The sequence below is a fragment of the Maniola hyperantus genome, chromosome 17, assembly GCF_902806685.2.
Source record: "Maniola hyperantus chromosome 17, iAphHyp1.2, whole genome shotgun sequence".
Lineage (NCBI taxonomy): Eukaryota > Metazoa > Arthropoda > Insecta > Lepidoptera > Nymphalidae > Maniola > Maniola hyperantus.
Window position 1 is genome coordinate 1,596,445 of NC_048552.1, and position 20,844 is coordinate 1,617,288.

The 20,844-nt window shown below is 39.8% G+C and overlaps 2 protein-coding genes across 3 annotated transcripts; both read right to left on the minus strand.

Annotated features, from left to right (window-relative positions):
- Window positions 1-540: 540 nt before the first annotated feature.
- On the minus strand, window positions 541-7,614 carry LOC117990204 (sorbitol dehydrogenase-like). 2 transcript variants are annotated; one of them, XM_034977667.2, is made up of 8 exons: window positions 7,533-7,614; window positions 7,270-7,303; window positions 5,400-5,533; window positions 4,515-4,705; window positions 3,591-3,775; window positions 2,865-3,043; window positions 2,435-2,556; window positions 549-1,677 (listed from the first exon to the last, which is right to left on the minus strand). In XM_034977667.2, the coding sequence occupies exons 1-8, from the start codon at window positions 7,581-7,583 to the stop codon at window positions 1,512-1,514; spliced, it is 1,062 nt and encodes a 353-aa protein (XP_034833558.1). In that variant the 5' UTR covers window positions 7,584-7,614; the 3' UTR covers window positions 549-1,511. The 2 variants fall into 2 exon arrangements, with proteins under 2 accessions (XP_069360457.1, XP_034833558.1); XM_069504356.1 differs by lacking the exon at window positions 2,435-2,556 and having other exon boundaries at window positions 541-1,677.
- A 1,366-nt stretch (window positions 7,615-8,980) lies between these two features.
- On the minus strand, window positions 8,981-18,955 carry LOC117990107 (sorbitol dehydrogenase-like). Its single transcript, XM_034977552.2, has 8 exons — window positions 18,646-18,955; window positions 17,905-17,938; window positions 17,058-17,191; window positions 12,344-12,534; window positions 11,623-11,807; window positions 10,422-10,600; window positions 10,056-10,177; window positions 8,981-9,480 (listed from the first exon to the last, which is right to left on the minus strand). Exons 1-8 carry the CDS (start codon window positions 18,697-18,699, stop codon window positions 9,294-9,296), a joined length of 1,086 nt encoding a protein of 361 aa, XP_034833443.1. The 5' UTR covers window positions 18,700-18,955; the 3' UTR covers window positions 8,981-9,293.
- Between the last annotated feature and the right edge of the window lie 1,889 nt (window positions 18,956-20,844).

The following is a 20,844-nucleotide window of genomic DNA, read 5'->3' on the forward strand; positions in this document are numbered from 1 at the left end:
GCTGTCAAGTGTCCCCTTTGTTCTTGTTTGAATATTCTATGACTTTGTTCTCCAACAGCGCCCTCCCTGTCAATGGCATTCAAGTACCAAGAGAGCCTTGTCGTACTGTTTTCTTGTTCCAACATTGCATTGTTGCCAATAGTGAGCGAGTGTCGGTCAAGCAGAGGTGATTGCGCTCGTCACGCTCTAGACGTCAAACCTGCAGTATATTGTATAGTCCGTACACATAACTCCTCGCGCACTATTTTAACATGGGTCAACTGTCATGTCAAAAGTACGGTTCACCTATAATAAGGATTAAAATCGTACTTTTGACATGAATTTTGACACAAAAAGTTAAAATGCGCGTGACGAGAAGAAGGGCTACTAAAATATTTCTTTTTTGGCAAATTTTGAATTAGTTTCAAGGCAGGCGAATTTAACCGATAAAAATTACAACGAAATGATCAAAAAAAAATGTTGCAAGGATAATTTTTTATAACTTATTTTCTTATTATTTGTGTGTCAATAAATAAATACATACTAATACTTCAATAGTGATTGTAAATAAATTGTTACTTTAATATTTAAAAAAAATTGTTTAATTTTTACAAAAAGGTAAGTTCATACGTGCTATGAATATATAACTAGTCTTTGGTTTCAAATTCTCTTCGTTTCAGTAGGGCCGAGTTAAGAAATAAATAAAAGAACTTTGCTCGTGCGCTCTGCGTCAATTTTATTGTACAGTCTAGGTGCAATGCGTGGGATGGATAAAGCACAGGCTGAGATAAAGCTCAATTTTACTTTGTTCAGTGTTAAGATACAGTTGAAACGAAACAGATTTATGTAAAGCCAGAAATCTGTTTCAACTTTAAACTTTGAAGATAAACTTAGTCTCAAGTCTGACCGAGTCAAAGTATAGTCTGTACAAAAGGAGAACTCACTCACCATTTTAGCCCTGTGTCAACTGTCATGTCAAAAGTAAGATTCCCAACGGATTCACGTTTATAATAAGGACTAAAATCACAGATATATACAGATATGCAACTAGCGTGGCCCCCTCAGTCCCACTCGCTCAAGCAGAGGTACTTGCAAAATGTTATTCCTTCTATTTTACGTTCGCTTCGGCTATTGTAGCCTAGTATACTGCAACCCACCATTGCAAAATAACTTCAATAACAAAACAAAACAATTATTTCTTTAAAATTCGTCAACGTCTTTAAAGTGAGTCAACATAACCTCACTTCACATTGTTTGTCAAGATCTCACGTACAAATACATCTTGACAAACAAAAAAAAGTGACCACGGTGATGACAAAAAATAATCATTTTGTCACGTTCTAATAAGACTTAAATGCATTTAGCTATCTCGCTTTAACAGTAGAGTCACATTAGGGGTACTTCTACAGGTATTTCCTCTACTAACTAAAATCGTACTTTTCACATGGCAGTTGACACAAAGTTAAAATGGCGAGTGAGAACTTAAAATTTATGCATTATACGTTCTATAGTTCTCAGCCTTAGTTCACCCACTAGTCTAATTTTCGTGACGCATACATGTGTATGATAATTTTCATGGGCTCGCCGGTTTTCGCGAACTCCATGGCCTCTCTGGCCTGCTCCAGCGGGAAGTGATGAGTTATGAACGACTTCAGGTCTATGGCCCCGCTTGATACGGCCGCTAGGGCTTGGGGATACCTGAAATTTTTTAATTGAATACTCTTAGCGGATTTTGGAACAAGACAAAATCCATACTAATATTATAAATGCGAAAGTGTGTCTGTCTGTGTCTGTCTGCTAGCTTTTCACGGCCCAACAACCGATTTTGATGAAATTTGGTACAGAGTTAGTTTACATCCTGGGGGTCCCGCGGGATTTTTGAAAAACCTAAATCCACACGGACGAAGTCACGGGCATCATCTAGTCAATAATAAAATAGTTTAGTCAATGCATTGGGTTTCAATGATTATTTCTTATTGGGACGTATTAGTCTCTTGTAGGGACTTGGGACGCCACAGTCTTGCGCCGCCTGAATCCAGCGGCTCCCTGCGACTCGTCTGATGGCTTTCCATACAATTTTGATTCCACCAAACAAGCGAATACTCGCTCTATCCCCACCAACCCCACTCTGTTAAGTTCTCTTTGGATAAACAAGGACCGAGCATTGCTAGCTGTCTCTGTTAAGATAAGACAAAGAATAGTATAGAAAACTAGCTTACTTATGCTCTCGCGACTTCGTCTGCGTGGACTGCACAAATTTCGAACCCCCATTTAACCCACTTAGGGGTAGAATTTCGAAAAATCCTTTCTTAGTGGATACCTACTCTTTACAAAGAACACACCATTCAAATTTCATGTCTCTAGGACCAGCGGTTTAGGCTGTGCGTTGACTTGATAAATAAGTCAGTCAGTCAGGACTTTGTATTTGATATATACAGATGAAAATGATACTTACGAGTTAAGCAGCCGGAACGCGCCTCTCACGTCCACCTCTCGCAGCAGCGCGCCCGTGAGCGGCACCTCCACGCTCTCTGCGCCAATGCCCACCACCACCACCGCGCCGCCTGAGCGCGTCACCTGCGGACATTGCCATTGTTGTTGGTGAACTATAGTATGTTGACTGTGGTTTTGTTGCCCCTCCTCCCCTCCGTTGTGACCCCCCCCCCACCCCGAGCGTCGTTGCCTTTCGTTACAGTTCGTTCAATAACGACGCTTGCTAGAAATCTTTGACTTCGGCCCATATAGGACGAAGCTGAGGAACATTAACTTCAATTGAAAAGGAGAGAGAGGTCAGGAGTCTCAAGCTTCGCATCTGTCGCAACGCAAATGGTGGCTAGTAGGTACTTATAGGTGTTATTGAAATTAAACAATAATAGTATTTGTACCATCATAGCGACCCTCTGCGCAGCGGCGAACCCGCACGCGTCCATGGTGACATTGGGCGAGGTTCCCAACATCTGCCTGATCTTGTCCACCACCTGCTGGTCGCTGTACTCCTCCCTGATCAGCAGCGTCAAGTCCGCACCCAACTTCTTAGCTGTTTCCAGACGCGATTCCACTACATCTGAAATATAAAAGATTATTTTTTGGTCGCCATGGAAAGTGTCCGCCTCCTTTTCGGGAGATCGGAGGTTCGATTCTGGACTCACAACTCTAAGTTTTCGGTGTTATGTGCGTTTTAAGAAATTAAATATCACTCGCTTTGATGGTGAGGAAAACATCGTGAGGAAACAACTGATGCATGCCTGAAAGTTCTCCACAATATTCGCAAAGGTGTATGAAGTCTGCAAATTCGCACTTGGTCAGCGTGGTGGCATATTTGTCTAAAACCCTTCTCTTCTGAGAAGACCTGTCCTCAGACCGGCGATGGGTTGATCATGACTATGATATTTTTTTAAAAGAATATTAGCCATGTTAAATGACTAATATTCTCCTTTCCTCTCCAACTAAGCGTCAAGCTTCTGCTAGGAGTAGGTACGACAATAGTGCAACGGTCGGGGTTTGTACCTTTCAGTTTTCAGTCCACTCCTTTACCCGTTGAGCTATGGAAGCTCATAACGAAAGGTCACTCACTGTGCGACATGTATATCTACATTCTACATAATACAGGCCTGTAATGAGGATCTTCGTAGCACCCATGGCCCGCGCAGTCATGGCACACAGCACGCCGATGGGTCCCGCACCCAGCACCAGCAGCGTGGTTCCAATCTTGATGCCCGCGCGGCCGCACGCGTGGATGGCGATGGCCAACGGCTGAACCGCTGCTCCTTCTTCCATGCTCAGGTTATCTGGCATCCTGGACAAATCATTAGAGGAATTGCACCCATGATTACGCCAAGAGCTAGTACTGGGGGCTTTCCCGCGATTCCCATGTAACCGAGAGGTTGGTTGGGTCATGGGAGGTCGTGATGGGAACCCATGGAACGTCAAAGTGGCAACATTTGGCACGGGCCCGGTACAAACGTAATCTAAATATATAAAAGGAAAAGGTGCCTGACTGACTAGGACTGACTGATCTATCAACGCACAGCTCAAACTACTAGACGGATCGGGCTGAAATTTGGCATGCAGATAGCTATTATGACGTAGGCATCCGCTAAGAAAGGATTTTTGAAAATTCAACCGAAATGTGGTGAAATAGGGATTTGAAATTTGTGTAGTCCACGCGGACGAAGTCGCGAGCATAAGCTAGTTTCAAAATAAGAATGTCAAGATCCAAAATCTACTTTGAGGCCCCCATTGTACTTACCTACTGTAAAAACGATGAAGATCGAGATGTTTATGAAAGATTCTTGGTATAACCTCGCAAGATCACACGGCTTATTCTATTCGCTGGCGCTATAAGTACTTTTTTTTTGGCTACTTCCTCTGGGCCGAGCCCTACGGGCGTCGCGCAAGGGGCTCGTGCCTGCAATATGCGCTGAGAACGTGCGGGTAGGTATGTTAAGGAAGGAACCCCCCCTAATTAAAGCGCCAGCGGTCCGCAACAGCGAGTCACGTGTGACCGCAGGGCGCAGTGGGATCTAGTCTCTCACTTGTGGCAGAAGTCGGCCACGTGCTTGTAGTAGTGGCAGAGGTTGCCCGGCGCGCCCACGGTGGAGCAGTAATGCGGCTCGGGGCACAGGTTGTAGCGGCCCTGGCGACAGAACTCGCACGCGCGGCATGGCTGTGTCGGCTCTATGGCCACCCGGTCGCCGACTGCGAGACTTGACACCTTACTTCCCACCTTGAAACAAATAAAAACTCATTATCAAGAGGTACCTACATTACATAAATCCATTATCTATAGGTATAAACTTATAAAAGGGAAAGATGACTGACTGATCTATTAACGCACAGCTCAAACCACTGGACGGATCGGGCTGAAATTTGGTATGCAGATATAGCTATTATGGCGTACCTAGGCTAAGAAAGGATTATTGAAAATTCAACCCCTAGAGGGTAAAATTGGTTTCGCCAAAGGTTTAGATAAGTATACCTTCAATGCGTACAGTACACACGGCAGGCAATATTGTATATCAGCCTTTAGATAGAGATAGCGGTTTCGTAGATCATTGTCTCGGTCGTTGATACCGACAAAATGTCACATAGGTATGACTTATGAGTGATAGAGACAACGCTCTACAAAGCCGAAATCTCGTTCTTAAAGGTCGATGTACAATATTTCTTGCCGTCTCCTGTACACTGGCGTGCGCAGGAGTTCAAGCCAGGGTATGCATTTAGGTATGAACTTATTTTACGGCAGGTTATAATGAAAAATAACCACCTACTCTACTTACGTATCCAAGTAAGTATTTATGAATAGCGATAACCACCTTGTACTGAGTTGTAAAGAATTATAAGTTGGCGCGATACCTCTTTCCATAATTTAATTGTTCTTCAAGAAATATTTTTATACTCTTGGAGATGGTTTGGTATACCTTAATCACAAAGCCTGCGCCTTCGTGTCCAAGCACGATGGGTTCAGTGAGCCTGTCCGCCCCGCACCTGCCCGCCGAATACATCTTCAGATCTGAACCGCAGATTCCGCAGCAGTCGATCTTTATCAGTACCTCTGAAGATCATAATATGAAGATTCTAAAATAGATTTTTATTTAGTTTTCAGATTGTTATGAGTTCGTTTAAAGTAGGGAGAAGGTCACTCCCAACTTTTCTCTTGAGGCTCTTTCGCTGTATTTAGTGTCCACAAGACAGTGGACTATTGTGGCTCTTTTTAGTCTTTTAAACTCTGTTGCATGTGGTAAGTAACACTGCCAGGCTATTCGCATGGACTTCAAATCTGGCCTTGTGTTTCTTAGTGTTACTTATTTCTTCTCGGATTGTGGGCATTGCAAGATCTCGCGTATTCATATTGAGCTTAGAATGTGACTGATGGTTAGGGGAGTCAACCGTCTACTTATAGCGTGTTCCTATCGAGCTTAAAAAGTTGCTAAGTACTTACAGTACGTGGCCGAAAGTAATGTACTTACATCGACATTTAGAAGGAGATAGCAGATTTGTAGAGCGTTGTCTCTGTCACTGAGACCGACAAAACGTCATATAGGTATGAGTGACAGAGAAATCGCTCTACAAAGCGAAAATGTCATTCCAAAGGACAAAGGCCGATGCACATTACTGTCTGTCTGTACGTCCTAGTTGTCAGGGTATTAACTGCTTGTTTACTATGCCATGATTTGCTGTAAGTAAGTATTCAAAGAATTTGTATGTACTACTACGATTATTGTCTGTAGAATGAGTTGTTATAAATTAATATTCTTTATTAACCGACTTCAAAAAAAGGAGGAGGTTCTCAATTCGTCGGAATCTTTTATTTTTTTTTTTATTTTTTTTTTATGTATGTTCCCCGATTACTCAAAAACGCCTGGACCGATTTTGAAAATTCTTTTTTTGTTTAAAAGGGTATACTTCAAAGTTGGTCCCATTTCAATTTGGTGAAGATCTGATGAACATCTTCGAAGATAGATACTGGAACTCCTCAACGGATAAGAGTAAATTGTTCGCGATCAGTGTAATAGCTTAGTAAACAGTAGATTTTTAACCAGTCATAGCATAATTCCATGGGGCCACTAAAAATTGTGAAATAAAAAATTTTTACAAAAAAAATAAAAACCGACTTCGTTACATAAACACTAAAAATTGAAAAATAATTTAATTTATTACCGAATATATTATGTATACAAGAGTTAATATAGTTCCATAATAATATTTTTTGGGGTCGGTGCCAATGAGGTGCCATTGTGGAGTCCCATAAAAATATGAAGTCCAGACGATTCGCGCAGCTAAAGCTAATTGGCACCGGCACCAAAAAGTATTATTATGGAACTATATTAACTCTTGTATACATAATATATTCGGTAATAAATTAAATTATTTTTCAATTTTTAGTGTTTATGTAACGAAGTCGGTTTTTATTTTTTTTTGTAAATTTTTTTTATTTTTATGAATCATAGTTTTTGATTTATCGTACAAAATGTTGAAAAAATGCGACTTAGGTAGGTACCTATCTAGTTGGATTATCTAAAGTCATTATGTTAAGAGCTTCCGAGATGGTCAAGTGGCTTGACGTCAAGTGCGTAGATTTTTGTTTGAGTCAAGCATTTTGACCGTTTACAAAGTTTACTTGATGCTGGAGTCCAAGCATTGTGCTTGACGCGACGTTCGATGTAGGAGTAGGTACATGAGAAAAGTGCCGTTTGCTTGATCAAGCGCGTATCAAGCAGCTTGAACAAGCAAAACAAACGTGCTTGACGTCAAGCCGCTTGACCGTATCGCAAGCTCTCAAGTACATACCGTTATCGTTTATCTCAGGCATGGGCCATTTTTCCTGTAACAAATATGTGTACTTACAGAATAAAATTTTAAAATATAATAACTAAGTAACTTGAAATGATGCGTAAGTAATTATTTTGTTGCTTAAATTGGCTCCAAGTATCCGTAAAAGCTCTGCATTAACTGATGCGGATGTCTGAATTAACGCAAATGTACCGCATTTGCAGATGCGAATGCGAATATCCGTAAACCCCCTGGTATACTTAGACTAAACCAATACTAACGATTCTCAAGTCACAAGGCCCATGTAACACGGCTGCGATATTTTCAGCCATTTCGCACTAAACTTCGAGCGCTCACTTACTTACTGTAACTGCCTTTATTATATTAAGAAGTTTGAGATAATATAAATATATCATTTATTAGAGGTCGAGAGGTTCTTCTACAGCTACAATGACTTTTTAGATTGTAAAATTAGGTATATAAGTAAAAATTATAAATATGTTATTTTAATGAAGATAGTAATGTTTACAATATATTTGTAACAAACATTTAATCTCTTTATATGTGACTTGTAAACAAATTTTTGCTGGAAGGGTGTTCCAAATTTTAGCGGTTCGGATTAGAAACGAGGAGGCAAATCGCTTGGTACGTGGAATGTCGACTACGTACGGCTGCAGACCTTGGCGATGCCTTGCGGTACGATAGTAGAAAGGTCAAGGAGGAACCAGATTGAAAAGTTCTTCGGCACACTCTACGAAATATATCCTGTAGAATACAGATAGACAAACCAAGCCGTGTAAAAACCAAAGAGGCATGGGTTTAATAAAAAATGCCATAGTCATACCCCTTCCAGGTTAGCCCGCTTCCATCTTAGACTGCCGTCACTTAAGGCTTACCACCAGGTGAGATTGCAGTCAAGCGCTCACTTGTATCTGAATAAAATAAAAAAAGACAGGCAACTTTGCGCCGACGCGCGACGCGATGTTACAAACTTTGAAGTTTAGAATTGACCAGCGCTTCGTCACCAACTACACCTTGTCTTCGTAGAATTCTACTGCCGAAAATAGAAAGTCGAGTAATTTTGAACTAACCGTACAATGTGAGGGCGATTCACTAGTATAAATATAATTTATGGTGATAAGAGAATACGCATGTTACAATAAAAACATACCTTATCAGTTTTGTTTGATAATACAAGATGTAGGGGTTAATTACGTACAATTTTGTTGGTAATTAATTACAATAGTGTTTTTTTTTTTTTTTTTGAAAAATAATTTAATTTATTACCGAATATATTATGTATACAAGAGTTTTTTTTTTTTTTAATACAATAAAACTTAAAGCTAGCCTTATCTAATTACTATATAAATCATGACCGCGTGGAATGGTGCCAAGAATACTGGCTGCATTTCCGCGCTGGATAGTGTTTGAAATAGTCGATTGTGATTGTGATTGGTCCAAGATGGGGATTCCAATATCAATGGTCCATGAAGATTTCGCTGGCTCGCTTAGTTTTTAAATGTCATTCAAAAGGGTTAAAGGCCCGAAACACAAAATTGCGTAAATAAATACAAAATATGATGTGAATCAATTCGTTAGTTTATTCGTTGCGCAAGCTCGCAGATTTAGACGATGCGGCGTCGCATCACAGTTTTTTGTTTTTGCCCAAAGGAAGAAAAAATATTTAGAGAGAAAGAAAGTAGGTAAGTATTAAATAAAACAAAATGTGTAGGCATTAAATTCTATATTGTTTTTATTTAAATAGCAATAGATTTATTTATAATAAATATTTATACAATCTACAAAATTATTACTACCCCGTATCACCCAAAACTGTCCCCGTCAAAAAACATTATTTATATTCTGTGACATTCGTGCATTGATATTTAAAATAACAATATAAAACTACAAACCGCGAAAAAAAATGCAAAAAAATGTAATCGCGATACGGTATTGATAGTGAAACATCCCCCTTAGAGCCGTGTTGGTGAGTCCCCATGGTGCAGTCACGCGTCGTGTGTTCGTGCCTTAATGCCCCAGTATCAACAGTTGGTAAACTTGACGGGGTTGTTCCGGTCGCGCTCCTGCACGTGTATCATGACCTTAATGCCGAGGCCGCGGCGCGCCACCTCGTAGGCCTCCAGCGACTCCTCCAGGCTGAAGTGGTGCGTGACGAGCGGCTTCAGGTTGATCTTGCCGCTCGCTACCAGCGACAGAGCTATGGGGTATCTGGAAATAAATAGTACTAATATTATAAATGCGAGAATATGATTGTTTGTTGGTTTGTCCTTCAATCAATCACTCTTCAACGAAACAACGGATCTGCGTGATTTTTTACATGAAAGAAAGAAAATGCATTTATTTGTTGTTGGTGTCACAGATAACAACAAAGTACAAATGTAACATTTTCATCTGTTACACCACCCCAAATGGGTGTACAGCTCAGCATAATGTCCTGCATCATATGCGTTAACACACATAAGATGCAGGACGCTGATTTTCAGCTGTGACCCGGGACATGTGACTTTAATTAAGTATCTGAAGAGTGACAAAGGCTACTTTTTTCCCGGAAAATCAAAGAATTCCCACGGGATTTAAGAAACCTAAATTCACGCAAACAAATTGAGAAACGCAGAGTGTAATTTCTTTAAGACTGTGTGGTGTCGTGGTGCAGAGGTGTCGTTTCGAGTCGGACGCATATTCGTAAATACCCACGTGTTAGCACGACACTTATGTTGCCGTAGACAGATGGGGGTTCCCAATTTACAGGGTTGCCAGGTTGTTGGGGCACAAGGTATACTCACTCGTTAACGTATCGGAAGATGCCGCGGATGTCCACCTCGCGCGCCACGGCACCCGCCAGCGGCACCGTCAACTCAGGGTTGCCCATGCCGACCAGCACCGCCACTCCCCCCGACTTGGTTGCCTGACGCAATAAACAAAAGGGTAAGTATAACAACTCCCTTTATATCCTAACTAATAATAAACTGTAATACAGGATTTTCCTAGTGCAGAGGGTAGGAAACTCGTTCTGGTGTTGAAATTCAAAATTCAAATAAATAAATTAATTATTAATGCATGACGTAATTTCTAAATACTATCCTGAAGAAAATATAAAGAAATTAGACTTTGTTAAAAAAACTTAAAATCCACGATAAAGCAGTGCTCACCAATAAAGACAACCGGACAGTGGACTGTGCGCCGCTGGCATCGATAGAAATGTCCGGATGTCCTCCGAGAATCTCGTGCACCTTCCGCACCAGCTCAGCTTCCGGGGAGTCCCGAGTCACCAGCAGCGTGTGGTCCGCGCCCAGTTCCTTGGCAACGTCGAGACGAGCCTGGAGGATATCTGTGAAATTAATGAAGGCATAATTTGTTACATTACTACAAAATAAATATCTTGGTTTTTGAAGTAGTTTTAACTATCTGATATAGCATACTAACACCCGTTCCACCCTTCTTTTTCTACAACTGCACCGCACGCCACCGCAAGCAAATTCACCCTCACCACCTGGGTGCCTGGTGCACTTCGATCGCCCGTTGTGCCAGATCCTTTTTTTCCACACACATGCAAACCGTGGAATCAACTTCCTTCAGCGGTGTTCCCATTAGATTACAACATGTGGTTATTCAAGGGGCGGACCAACAAATTCCTGAAAGGCTGACAACGTATTGGCGGTTCCTCTGGTACTGCAAATGTTCATGGGCAGCGGTAATCACTTAACATCAGGAGAAATATGATGTCATGATGCTGCAGTATTTGACTACTGCAGCGCTGATTTTCAGGCAGAGCCCTAGTGTCACGACCCTACTACGATAAAATACTAACAGTCTCTCGTGAAGGAATTTGAACGTAAACGTTTGCGTAAAACGTTTTTGGCCATCCGTCAGTACCTTCCACATTATCACTACAGTAAATTCCATCGCCACGCAACGCGGGAATTTTTATAACCCTCATGCGATACGAAAAATTGGATTCAAGATCATTTTTGAAGCACATAAGGGCATGCTGCTGGGTCCTCCAGATATTATGATAGATTTGGGGCATTTGGAGAATTTTTCTTACCTGTGAATTATTCCAAGAATTTTGCTTGATAGCGGCCAATAATGTGAGGCCTAAAGAGGTTGCGGCCAATATAGCATCAATGTCCACTTAGAGGGGCTCAAGTGTAGTGCTCCCTCATGATTCTGGACCATAATTAAACACGTTCAAGCACCTGTGACATGAATCTTTTTGGCCGCCAATACGTATTGTGACGAGGACTATACGGCCGCTTCCAACATCGCATCTATGTCCACTGAAAGGGCCTATAATATCCTTTCTAATGGATTCTGGACCATAAGCAAACACTTTCAAGGACGTTATCTCACCTGTGATAAGAATCTTGCTGGCGCCCATGGCCTTGGCGGCCAATACTGTGACCAGACCAATAGGGCCAGCGCCCAGCACCAACACCACGTCACCGGCGGTCACCCCGCCGCGGCGACACGCGTGGATGCCCACTGACAGAGGCTCCAACAAAGCTCCCTCCTCCATCGACACGTGGTCCGGTAATCTGAAATAAAAAATGACTAAGAATTAACTAGGCACGTTTCATATTCTCATAACATTTGGTGGTTGGTGATCAAAATACATCAAGCTTGTAAAATAGAGATCCCCAGACTCAACTTACAGTAAGAGAAATGCAGATTTTTTAAAAACTAAGTAGCATAAATTGAAAGGGCAAGAGCTACTTGAAATAGTCAATCGTAATGCGCCATGGTTTTGCCGATAGAGGCACTTCCAGTTTTAGCAGCTTAGTTGACCCTTTCTGTCAAGCATATGTAACTATAATTGGCGCCGAACTTGGTACTTATGCATAATGCACTTGACACCAAGTCGGTGTCACCAATACGGAGATAAGGAGCTGCAGAAAAGATGAACATATCTTGTAGCAGAAGTTAGACGCCTGTAGGTCGCAGAACTGCATATACACAAAGCTGGCAATCGGCCCATCTTGCAGATCTCATAGTGACGCACAACAAACACTGCTCTAGTCATCAAGGTACTAGGAAACAAGGAGTTTCAAAGATGTTGTGAGTTGTGACGTACTTGTAGCAGAAGTCAGCCGCGTGCTTGTAGTATCGAGCGAGGTTGCCGTGCACGGGCGGCGTGGCGCAGAACACTATGTCGGGGCAGAGGTGGTAGCGGCCCGTCTTGCAGAACTCGCAGTAGCGGCACGGTACGCCAGGCTCGATCGCCACGCGGTCGCCCACCTTCAGGCTCTTCACTTTGGCGCCCAACTACGCCAACGGACAAACAAGTTACTTGAGTGCTCTCCATAGTCGCACTAAGCCCAGCGTGAGAGCTATTGCATTTACGGGCGGGGCATACTCAAGAGACATATGCGTGATTTGTGAACAACACGAATCAACGTTATGTATTACCTACGGCAATTTTTTGCAAATTAATTAACATATTTTATAACACAGTAGGTAACATTTGAAATTCTTTTATAGATCTAGAACAAAAAAAAAAGAAAAGTATGCGTAATATGTTTGTATAAAGAAGTGTAGGTACCCTTTAGATATTATTCCCAAACACAGTTGACCACAGACCATCCGTTCAACGGATTTGGATGAAAGGTACAGAGTTAGCTCACATCCCGGAGACGGAGATAGGCTTCTTTTTGTTTCGGAAAATGAAAGAGTTTCTACGGGATTTATAAAAAACCTAAACCCATGAGTCATATGCATCATCCATTACCAAATAGATGCCTACGACTTATAGAGAGAGAGAGCTTGCATCCCGTATATGCAGGAATAAGTTACCTACTTAATTATTTTTTTAAAGAATATTAGCCAAGTTAGTTGCTGACTAATATTCCCCTTTCCCATCCAATTAAGCGTAAAGCTTGTGCTATGAGTAGGTACGACAATAGTGCAACGGGTGGGATTTGAACAGGCGACCTTTCGGTTTTCAGTCCCCTCCTTTAACCGTTGAGCTATCGAGGCTCGAAAACTCGAAGACTTTGAATCCCGAATAATCCAAGAAATCCCTTGGGACTTTCAAAAAACCTATATGTACACGAAATCAGTCGCGGGGATTATCTACTATGAAAATACGTATTTAATAAATCGAGAGTCAGCGAATGAGCGAAATCGTAATTTTAGTTGATATTCATATTATGCGTAATGATCTCGAATCCCACCGCAATATACTAACTTTGATTTATTATCCCAAGAAAAACCCTGCCTACTTGATATAAAAGCGGTCACTATACGCACAGCAATAGCGAAAGCAAAATAAGCCTGTTCGTACATTATGATCATGAGCTCATAACAATACCAGCTCATCTTGAAATTGTTAGAATTAGAATTGTGGTTATTATAAGTGACAAATACCTACCTATTAAGTATAATGCCACTTGATTGTTTTACAAGCGTCGTCGATTTAGATACGTGCGTCGGTTATTTTATTAAACTTATTAAAGCACTAATAAGTATTTATACCTGTTTTAAATCTACTCGAGTGTTCTTTTATAACTTGATACACATTACATTCTAATGAGTTGTTTTATTGCCTACTAGTTTAGTCAATGTAGTATATTTTATAAGTAGTATCGATGACGATTACCTACATTATCTTTTTATTATTGTGATTTTATTATTGTATGGTTTTCACCACCATACATTCATACACGTGCGAAAGTGTGTCTATCAGTCTGTCTACGCATCATCCGCTTCGCTAGTTTTGACGAAAGGTAGGTACAATTTTACAAAGTCAGTTTACATCTCAGGGACACCTCGAGGGACAATGTTACTTTTTACCCCGTAACCATTTTGAGGCACCAACCAATCACAAACATGTTTTCAAAAAACATTCGAAATTCAATTTGAAAATAAAGTTTCGTTTGTGATTGGTCGGTGACTCAAAATGGTTAACGCATGGTTAATTAATACCCAATGAGATCTTTGGCTCTATCATTTGTATGGGATTCAATAACAGAGAAAGCATATCTACTCATGTGGAGAGAGAGTCATACTAACTTCTCTTCTCGGATAGGGTATAATCAGACAAACTCCGAAAAAAACTTTTATCACCATCATCAGGCGATAGACGTCCACATGCTGGCCATAGGTTTCTTGTAGGGACTTCCACACGCCACGGTCTTGCGCCGCCTGAATCCAGCGGCTCCCTGCGACTCGTCTGATGTAGTCCGTCCACCTAGTGAGGAGTCTTCCAACACTGCGTCCTCCGGTGCGAGGTCGCCATTCCAGCACCTTAGGATCCCACTGTCTACTGGTTTTACGAACTATGTGCCCTGCCCATTGCCACTTCAGCTTCCCAACCCGTTGAGCTATGTCGGTTACTCTAGTTCTAGTAGTAAAAAACTCAAGACGTCTTATATAATACTAGCTTATGCTCGCGACTTCGTCCGCGTGGACTACACAAATTTCAAACCCCTATTTCACCCCCTTAGGGTTTGAATTTTCAAAAATCCTTTCTTAGCGGACGCCTACGTCATAATAGCTATCTGCATGCCAAATTTCAGCACGATCCGTCCAGTAGTTTGAGCTGTGCATTGATAGATCAGTCAGTCAGTCAGTCACCTTTTCCTTTTATATATTTAGATGACTTATGTTACTATTGTAAGGCCCTTACTTGTTATTACGTACCTACGTTATTATTTTAATTCTATTTATCGCTCTTTAAGAGCTGTAAATGTTATGATAAGTAAACGATGTCGTAAACGTTCCTCAGTAAACATAACGTAATAATAAAATGTATGTTGTTGATGTAAACACATAATGTTTTTACATAAATGACATAACCATTTCGATATTTATCTTTACTTGTACTTGAACATAAACATTTTGTTCCTTTAGTCTAAAAAATAAAAGTAAAGGTGAGTAAAGCCCGGACAGATAGTATTTAGAATAAAAAATAAAAGTAAGTAGGTATGTACCTACTTGTTTCACACAGAAATAAAATAAAATAAAAATCTTTTTTATTCGAATAAACTTTTACAAGTATAGGTACTTACGAATAGTCGGATGCATCTACCACAATAAAATTATTACGGTACGCGGCCGAAATTAATGTACATCGGCCTTTTGAATGACATTTCGGCTTTGTAGAGCATTGTCTCTGTCACTCATACCTATATATATGACGTTTTGTCGTTTTAACGTTTGTGAAGCTGTGATAGCCTAGTGATTAGGACGTCCGCCTCCTAATCGGAGGTTGGGGGTCGATCCCGGGCACGTACCTCTAACTTTTCGTGTTATGTGCGTTTTAAGTAATTAAATATCACTTACTTTAACGGTGAAGGAAAACATCGTGAGGAAACCTCCATGCCTGAGAGTTCTCCATAATGTTCTCAAAGGTGTGTGAAGGCTCTAATCCGCACTTGGCCAGCGTGGTAGACTATGGCCAAAACTCTTCTCACTCTGATAGGAGAGTGGAAGGCCCTGCTCTGTAGTGAGCCGGGCGATGGATTGATCATGATGATGATGATGATGAATTTTTTTTTTAACTCTTTTTGTTTCTTTGTCGATTTCAAACTAAGTAACTTCCCGGTGAGCTAAAGGCTTGAAATTCTAAACATAGATTGTAGCTGGTTGACAATACAAGATTAACTTGCATACTTGCTTTCTATGATTGTTGGAAATGGGATGATGGGAAAGTTACGCATACCTATCCATACTAATATTATAAATGCGAAAGTGTGTCTGTCTGTCCGTCTGCTAGCTTTTCACGGCCCAACCGTTCAACCGATTTTGATGAAATTTGGTACAGAGTTAGCTTATATCCCGGGGAAGGACATAGGCTTTTTATCCCGAAACTACATTACGCATAAAGCATTATAGTTTTTGAGATATTGTGTAAAATGTCGAAAAAAACCGACCAAGTGCGAGTCAGGCTCGCGCAACGAGGGTTCCGTACCACAGTCGTATTTTTTCAACATTTTGCACGATAATTCAAAAACTATGATGCACTTTTTATCCCGGAAAATTGAAGAGTTCCCACGGGATTTTAAAAAACCTAAATCCACGCGGACGAAGTCGCGGGCATCATCTAGTTAAAAAATATGTAGAAGGTTAACCTACGGATATCTAATCTGCAGTGAATAAATAAATAAATAATATTATTACAACTACTATGACTAGGTATGACATATAACAAGTGATAACCTAAGCTGCATTTAATCTTTTAATTGGAGCCCTGGACTTATGGCATGGCTGCACACCCGCACGTCATTAGCGCGGGGGCTGTGCGGGTGTGCAGGACGTCCCCTCCCCGATTGCCATCTCCCGTACTATAGGTACTGTCGCGTACTTATTCTGTAGATACATGGATACTTGAAGAGGTTTGCTACAATCGAATAAAATAGTTTTAAATTCATAAATACCTACTACCGATTATTCTGATTAAAATTAATTAAGTGGGTAGGTACCTACCTAGCTTATTAAACGGATATGTTTGTTGTGGTATCATGTTAATATCAGTCACTCGACCGGTCGGACAGTGGACACACCTCCACGCCCCAACCAGTTTGAAGGTCAAACTATCGCTGCTCGCTTGTCCAATACGTATGTAAATATTTGGTCAAGTGCGTGTTAGGACACGCATAAGGTAGGGTTCCGTACCCTTTTAAAAACTTATGATGTCACTAGCTTATGCTCGCGACTTCGTCCGCGTGGACTACACAAATTTCAAATTCCCTGGGGTGAGCCCTTAGGGGTTGAATTTTCAAAAATCCTTTCTTAGCGGATGCCTACGTCATAATAGCTATCTGACGCTTTACGCTTCTACGCTTTACCTTGGCGACGACGCCCGACGCCTCGTGGCCCATGATCATGGGCTCCTTGAGCACGAAGGTTCCGCAGCAGCCGCTCTGCCAGTAGTGCACGTCCGAGCCGCATATGCCCACACAGTCCATGCGCAGGAGTACCTCTGCAATACAAATACAAACATTTTTAAGGTTCCGTACCTCAAAAGGAAAAACGAAACCCTTATAGGATCACTTTGTTGTCTGTCTGTCTGTCTTCCCGTTGACCTAGAATCATGAAATTTGGCAGGAAGGTAGGTCTTATAGCAGACATGAGGGGAAAAATCTGAAAAGACTTTGTGGTTACATCACAAGAAAAAAATTAAAATGTGTTCATGAAGAAATATTGCTATTTTCAACTTTCAAAGTAAGCTTACTAAGTACACCAAGTGGGGATAAAAGATCTTTACTTGTAGATTCTAAAACATATTTTTATTTATTTTTAGGTGTAATAGTTTTTGATTTATCGTGCAAAATGACGATAAAATACGACTCTAGTACGGAATCCTCGGTGCGCAAGTCTGATTCGCACTTCGCCGGTTTTTATCCCGGAAAATCAAAAAGTTCTGACTTTTGAATGGATTGGATGTAAGATATGAAATGTAAAACTACAACCCGTTTACTAAAAGAATGGACCTGGCGTCGATTAAAAATCAAAAAAAATAATTAAAAACTCAACAATTGGCAGACAAAAATTTGTAGTACGGTGTATCAGTGACAAAGATGTGAACTTACACGTACTACGAATTTTTGTCTGCCACTTGTCGAGTTTTTAATTTTTAATCGACGCCAGGTCCAATCTTTTAGTAAACGGGTTGTACTTAGCTCAACAGCTTACCATCGTCTGCAATTTCTGGGATCGGTGTTTGTTCCTGAAAATAAATTAACAAAACCTTAATTTTTCATTGGTAGGTAACTCCTAATGAAACTACAGTAGACTACCTAATTATTATTCATAAAATTGTCTAAGTAAATTACCTACTCTCCCTTTATACACTGTAGTCTGTGTTACCTACCTTAAACATACTTAATTATTTTATTTGCTCAAATGTGAAATTATACCTACTAAAGTAGGTAGACAACATAGATTAATATTATTGGTCTCGCTCCGTGGTAGACAAATTAAAGTAATGACAATCGATACTTGTAACAATACTGGAAGTCGTATGAAAACATGTAATATTGGGTAAATATAACAAAGGAAAATAATAATTTAAAAAATATTTTTTTGAAAACGATTTTTTTTTGCATTAGAAGAAACTACTTTGATAAATTACACAAAATGTGATAACTGAAAACCTTTAAAATGGATCGGTAGCAGTAACTCTAAATTAAGTGGGTAAGTATAAGTAAAAAAATAGCGAACTAACTACCAATCTATGGTACTATATCTATGTCGCCGTTTAGACTTGTGGTCTGCGAATATTTGAACTTTAAAACTTTATTAATTTGCATTTCGAATACCAGAACAACAAAATTGTCTGATTAGTGATTCGACACGATTAGAAAATAGATAGAAGGTCAGTTGAATAAAATAACTAAGTAAATGAATAATTAATAAAAACAAATACCGACTTACCAATCGCAAATCTTTTGTTTTGTACAAAACTGCACTGAGGTTATCTTGGGCCATGTTTCACGCGTGCGCCTTTCACGACTGTCACCCTAGTACTAAACACGTACTAAACACTACACAGAGAATAAACAATATCTAATATTTGAGAACCAATTATTATTTAATTGAAGTATGCTCTCGTTGCTTCTGCGCTTATCACAAAAGATATTTAGCTTAGATAAAAGTTAAAACCATAGGAATTTAAATTTACATCTTTTACTACCAATTAACTACTATAGCAGAGAATTAATGTATTTCTCTGACTATAGTAAACTAGGTATTTGGTATGACATGTGACAACTAACCACAGCTCAGAGCTACTACTAAAGTATTATGCTTAGTGTGCATCTCTGTTATTATAATATATCTATGCTGTTAGCCAAACGTCACAAAATAATAATCACTGGACCGATTAAGATGAAACTTTTACTTTTCGAAATCTATATTCAACTTTGATGATTATAATGTTTTTTAGGTTTCCGTACCTCAAAAGGAAAAAAGGAACCCTTATAGGATCACTTCGTTGTCTGTCTGTCTGTCTGTCGTGGCTGTTAAGAAACCTGTAAGGTTCTTCCCGTTAACCAGAACCATGGGCAGGTAGGTAGGTCAAATAGGTACCTACATATTAGCCCTTGACTGCAATCTCACCTGGTGGTAAGTGATGATGCAATCTAAGATGGATGCGGGCTAACCTGGAAGAAGTGAGGGAGTTTTTATTAAGGCCATACCCCTTTGCTTTCTACACGGCATCGTACCGGAACGCTAAAACGGAACTTAAGGGAAATAATCCGAAAACCGTGAAATTTGTCATTAAATCACAAATAAAAATTTATTCATGAACAAATAATTATGTAGTATTTTCAACTTTCAGAGTAAGATAATATAGCAAGTGGTCAGTGGCGTGCAATTCATAGAGGCATAAAAGTACTGCTTACCCTAGTTAAAACGACATTTTTCTTTATGACCTGCCATTCCATAGGTCTATATAAGGTGTATCTAAGGCCTATCTTACTAATGCTTACCCTGACTTCGGACTCTGTGCACGCCACTGCAAGTGGGGTATCATATAAAAGGGCTTTACCTATATATTCTAAAACAGATTTTTATTTATTTTTATGCATAATACTGTTTTTGATTTATCGTGCATAGTGTTGAAAAAAAATAAAAACCGACTTCGATACACAAACACTAAAAATTGAAAAATAATTTAATTTATTACCGAATATATTATGTATACAAGAGTTAATATAGTTCCATAATAATACTTTTTGGTGCCGGTGCCAATTAGCTTTAGCTGCGCGAATCGTCTAGACTTCATATTTTTATGAGACTCCACAATGGCACCTCATTGGCACCGACCCCAAAAAATATTATTATGGAACTATATTAACTCTTGTATACATAATATATTCGGTAATAAATTAAATTATTTTTCAATTTTTAGTGTTTGTGTATCGAAGTCGGTTTTTATTTTTTTTGTAAATATTTTTTATTTCACAATTTTTAGTGGCCCCATGGAATTATGCTATGACTGGTTAAAATCTACTGTTTACTAAGCTATTACACTGATCGCGAGCAATTTACTCTTATCCGTTGAGGAGTTCCAGTATCTATCTTCGAAGATGTTCATCAGATCTTCACCAAATTTAAATGGGACCAACTTTGAACTATACCCTTTCAAACAAAAAAAGAATTTTCAAAATCGGTCCAGGCGTCTTCGAGTAATCGGGGAACATACATAAAAAAAAAAAAAAAAAAGATTCCGACGAATTGAGAACCTCCTCCTTTTTTTGAAGTCGGTTAAAAATACGACTGTAGTACGGAACCCTACTCACCACCTTTAGAATTCTGATAGAGCTAGATCAAAATACATACATTTTAAGTGGAGAGGTATATAGTAACTAGTACCACGTATAATAAATAGGCTACATTAGAATTTCACGTGGACGAAGCTAAGGTAGTTTTTACAAAGTGAAACATGCACAGTGGCTACTCCGGACTTTCTTCACTTCTTGGCGACTCTGTCTATCTTTTCCTTAGTCTTTGTAGGTACCAATCTAGACAGTAAAATATTTTATTAGCAACTTGATAATAACTCAACTATTATGGAAGTTATTATCACCACGCTAACAAAAGTTAGATAAGTATAAAAGAAAAAAAATT

Bases quoted from the DNA above. Each gene is read 5' to 3' on its own strand.
- LOC117990204 (XM_034977667.2), bottom strand. From the start codon at position 7,583: ATGGCTGAAAATATCGCAGCCGTGTTACATGGGCCTTGTGACTTGAGA. The intron at 3,044-3,590 runs GCCTGTATTATG...TTTATATTTCAG, and splicing joins TACGAAGATCCTCATTACAG to ATGTAGTGGAATCGCGTCTG. The intron at 1,678-2,434 runs GTAAGTATCATT...AAAAAATTTCAG, and splicing joins GCGTTCCGGCTGCTTAACTC to GTATCCCCAAGCCCTAGCGG.
- LOC117990107 (XM_034977552.2), bottom strand. From the start codon at position 18,699: ATGGCCCAAGATAACCTCAGTGCAGTTTTGTACAAAACAAAAGATTTG. The intron at 10,601-11,622 runs GTGAGATAACGT...TTAATTTCACAG, and splicing joins CAGCAAGATTCTTATCACAG to ATATCCTCCAGGCTCGTCTC. The intron at 10,178-10,421 runs GTGAGCACTGCT...TTATTGCGTCAG, and splicing joins CTGTCCGGTTGTCTTTATTG to GCAACCAAGTCGGGGGGAGT.